The sequence below is a fragment of the Leuresthes tenuis genome, unplaced genomic scaffold, assembly GCF_036924035.1.
Source record: "Leuresthes tenuis unplaced genomic scaffold, fLeuTen1.0.hap1 SCAF_9, whole genome shotgun sequence".
Classification (NCBI taxonomy): Eukaryota; Metazoa; Chordata; class Actinopteri; order Atheriniformes; family Atherinopsidae; genus Leuresthes; species Leuresthes tenuis.
The window spans coordinates 11,914,895-11,919,092 of NW_027325363.1; the positions used below are offsets into that span (position 1 = coordinate 11,914,895).

Sequence of the window (4,198 nt, forward strand, 5' to 3'; positions counted from 1 at the left end):
GATTTTTGAGTCAACGGAAAAAAAAGCCTTCCGTGTTTTCTGCTAAAAACCACAAGAGATCCAGCTTGCATAAAAGGTATTAAGAGAATTTTTGGGAGTCAAAATGCAACAAAACAGCAGCACGATAGTGTATGTAGCCCTGTTTTCTGGTAGCAAGTGGACTATTACACATCCTGAACTATAAGAGAACTTGTAATTCTGGGGTTTTGGCTGAAGTCAGGTGACTGTAAGCTTTGAACAATAAACATTTAGCTTTTAAACTACAGTATCGCTCTGACCATTCGGTGCGCCCGTACAAATTTAGACGCTTGTCCTCTGACAACAGACTTGTGATCAAGTTGTCAACAAAAACAAAACACGACAAAAGTCTCTTTTCTTTTTGTAAAAATGCCATTTGTATTAAAAGTCTTATTCTTAAAACAGACAGCCCACTGTTAAATGGCTCGTCTGAAATTAAACTTACAATCAGGTTAGATTTGTCAACAGTACATCATCACATATTCTGTTAAAAATAAAAATAAAAATGAACAGAACTAACAGAATTCTTTTGATTTGAGTGGTCTGAAAGGTAAAGTGATGTGAATAGTTCTCATGCCAAGGTGGTTCCAGTACCTGTGCATTTCAAGATATAGATTTGGCCAGACCAAGCAGACATTGCAGTTCAAAAAGGCCAATGTAAAACATAGAAAAACCACCATTTCACTAACAAAAAGCCTATTGTCGTTTCTTTTTTTTGTTGTTGTTGTTGTCGTCAGCCTCCACCCTTACAAGATTATCCGGTAGAAGAGTTCACTAGCTTGTGGACTGCCGTGTTGAAGGGTTCTTTTGGTGATACATGTAGGTTGGCACATCATCTGAATAGCTGATTTGTTTCGGAAAGGCACTCGACACAAGGGCGATCATGTCAGCGTCCCCATATCACTTCAGTTTAGGGTCCTGTCACACACTGAGGAGAAGGTGATGGAACAAAAAAAATGGCATTCGTCAAGTTTACTCCACCAGATGTGTGGTTTCTTCTGACTTTGGGGAAACAAAAAAAAAATCTGAGTGTCTTAGAAGCATTGCTCCAAACTGGGTTAGGGTGCCAAAACCTTTACCACCCCCTCCCCCCTCCCCGACTGTGCAGTTATTTAACAAAATATACTCTATCTCCCTGTCTTCTCATACACAAATATCCATTTAAGAGATTCTCTAAGTGTTACTCTCTGTATCTTTTTCCACTTGGGTTTACTTCCAGCTGGGGGTACAGCTGGAACTGGCGAATGGGGATGGGGGGGGTTGTTTGCTGAAACTCTGGATCAGGGTCTGACTCGGCGTTGACATCCACGGTGGACACTGATCGTGCGGCAAAGATACTCCAACCCAGCAGAATTCCTGATGAGCGGACCCCTCCCTCTGTCTCAGTTGCTCCCCTCCTCCTCCCGTCCCCCTGCAGCATTCCTCCCTTCATTTTCCTCCAAGGCCAGGGTGAGACATGAAGAAGAGCTCAACAGTACAGACTCGCTGCAACACACTGAACACACAAGACACGGAAAGGATCATGAATAAACAACATCAAATAAAAGCTAAAGAAAAGTACTTTGCTTTCGTGTGTTATTCTGGGCTGTGTTCCACAAAAAAAAAAAAAAAAACACAACTAGCTGATCCCTGAATTTAGGCCATGAAAGAGCAGTGGAATCTCCCAACTCCTGTTAACCACATTCTGGAAAATACCACTTTAACAGCTGCGTAACAGCTACAAAGTGAAGATAAAGAGATTCAACCACAAAGTTTGCAAACCCAATCATAGCTTCGCCCTCAACTTCTGCAATTCAGCCAAACACTTCCCCCCCAATCTGTTCAACAAAACAAAGGACTATAGGTGCACAACTGATGCTGGGAAGATTTTATGATCAAGCACCGAGAATGTGAAAATCGTGCCAAATTTGACATTCATTCGCCACGATCCTCCTGAGAAATCTATACTTAGTATGGACATGTGCTAATTAAGGAGTTGAATAACAAGTTTATAACAAGTACACGAGTTACACAGCCCAGTGTCAGCCTTATATTTTCAGTGTATGACGTCTCAACTTACCATTGCAAACTTAAAACTGAGCAAAGAAGAAAACTTTATGATTGTCCTTTTTCTTAAAGAATCACACAAGACGAGCAGCACTGGTCGTCGCCATTTGGTGTTGAGGCATAGTTCATCTGTCGGACTATCTCTGCAAACAGTTCGTCCACCGAGCTTTTATTTTTGGCTGAAGTTTCCATGAACGGGCAGTTCCAGTCGTCCGCTAGTGCTTTCCCCTCGCCGGACGAGACCTCCCTTTCCCCCTCCAGGTCCACTTTGTTTCCAACCAGAATCATAGGCACTCTCTCGTACCTTTTCACCCGAATGATCTGATCCCTCATCGGTTTGATATCCTGGAAGCTCTGCTGGTTTACTAGGCTGTAGACCAGGATAAAACCCTGCCCGTTTTTTATGTAGAGGTCTCGCATGGAGGCGAACTGCTCGGTGCCCGCCGTGTCCAGGATCTCCAGGACGGACGGAGAGGAGTCCACTTCGATCTCCTTTCTGTAGAAATCCTCTATCGTTGGGTCGTATTTCTCTATGAAAGATCCCGTCACGAACTGGACGGTTAATGCGGATTTACCCACCCCCCCGGACCCGAGAACCACTACTTTGTACTCTCTCATGGTTCTCAAAACAGCCGACACTCCTGCTTCCTCTCCGCTGTGAACCCGTTAGCCGCCTTGCTGGGTTTCAAACCGCTGCGCCACCGCCAGCAGTTTTGTACGGGCTTTTGTACGTCGGTGGAAACGGGGCGTGGCTGTCAACTATAGCCGTTAGGCAGGAGAACACGGTTGTTTCGGACCCAGGCTCAGCATTTATTATGTAGCATGCTGAGTTCCCGACGACAGCACGGCCGGTTCTTGTCAGAGCTTCCCCCGTTTTCGTTCAAGCAGACGCCGTGTGTCGGTTGCTCTCTTTGGGGGTCAAGTGACACGCCATGCAGCGTAAACACTTCCTGTGTCTGATTTCAAAATAAAATTACTATGACGTACTTTGTCCAGCGAACACAATACAATTACGTTTCCATAACCTGTTTACTAATGTATTTATAAAGAAAAAGTATTAATATTGTTATTAGTTTGCGTACTAAGACATTAATTATAATTTTGTAGTCATGCGTCTGTCCTTTTGGAGTTGAGTTATTTGACTTCTGGTGTAGTACCTGTTAACTTATGCAAACTTGCTACCACCACGAGCGCCCAACGCTTCCTGTCCGCACTCAGCACGCTTTCTGCGTACCACGTCACTCCATAAATATTATCCAATGTTTAGTTAAAGGTGCAGTGAGGCTGTTATCGCACAGTCAGCGTAGCTACTGCCCCAGTACTCACACTGACCTGCCACACCTTAGTTTCGACATCACCGATCCTTGAGCTTACTGCTGCTTGACTCATTGTACAACTTACGGGAAAGGTCGAGCTCTTGCGATTTCAGTACTTAGCTTCTCGCAACGTGTGTTTTTCCACCTGAGGTCGTCAGATAACTTTCAATATTATCAAAGTCACTAAAAAAAGTCCAACCGCATTGCAAAAAGCAAACAAAAAAAACAAAAACAAGTGTAGTCCATACAATACTAAAGAACATGTTGAATATTCTAAATGTTAAAGGTACATGTGGATTTTCAGATCTACAGGGGTCTAATTGTTCTCAAAAGATCTCAGAAGATCTCAAATGAGATAAGACATAACAGTGTTAAGTGACTCACCATTTTAGCATGACCCCACATGTGATACATAATGATGACTTTTGTCTGTGCTTATTTTTGTTTCTCATTGCAAAACAGTATCAGCTTAATCTTCATTTCCCCGTTCATGAACTTTCAGCCACTTTTGCGTAAATGTGTGGAACAGTATCTGACTCACAGCAACCAGAGATGAAATGAAGCTTTTTCTCTTGGCTGTTTTACCTTTTGAAATGGTTGTTCTCTTCAGCAATAAACGACTTGTGGTGCAAAATCTAAATGAAAAACCTGTGTGATGAGCTTTTAAATAAATCAATTATTCAAATAATCACTTTGCTCAGTGTATGCATGTGGGTGGAGGAATCTCTTGTAGCCTACATTGTAAAATTACCAGTTTCCAGTCAAACTATGAGCCTATGAGCAGAGAGCAATGATGACCAATCTACATTTCTGATTTC

At 42.8% G+C, this 4,198-nt stretch overlaps 1 protein-coding gene across 1 annotated transcript; it reads right to left on the bottom strand.

Moving 5' to 3' along the window:
• Positions 1 to 371: 371 nt before the first annotated feature.
• LOC140314215 (ras-related protein Rap-2b) lies at positions 372 to 2,982 on the bottom strand. The gene is made up of 2 exons (XM_072392326.1): positions 2,078 to 2,982; positions 372 to 1,513 (listed from the first exon to the last, which is right to left on the bottom strand). The coding sequence occupies exon 1, from the start codon at positions 2,680 to 2,682 to the stop codon at positions 2,131 to 2,133; it is 552 nt and encodes a 183-aa protein (XP_072248427.1). The 5' UTR covers positions 2,683 to 2,982; the 3' UTR covers positions 372 to 1,513; positions 2,078 to 2,130.
• Positions 2,983 to 4,198: the final 1,216 nt, after the last annotated feature.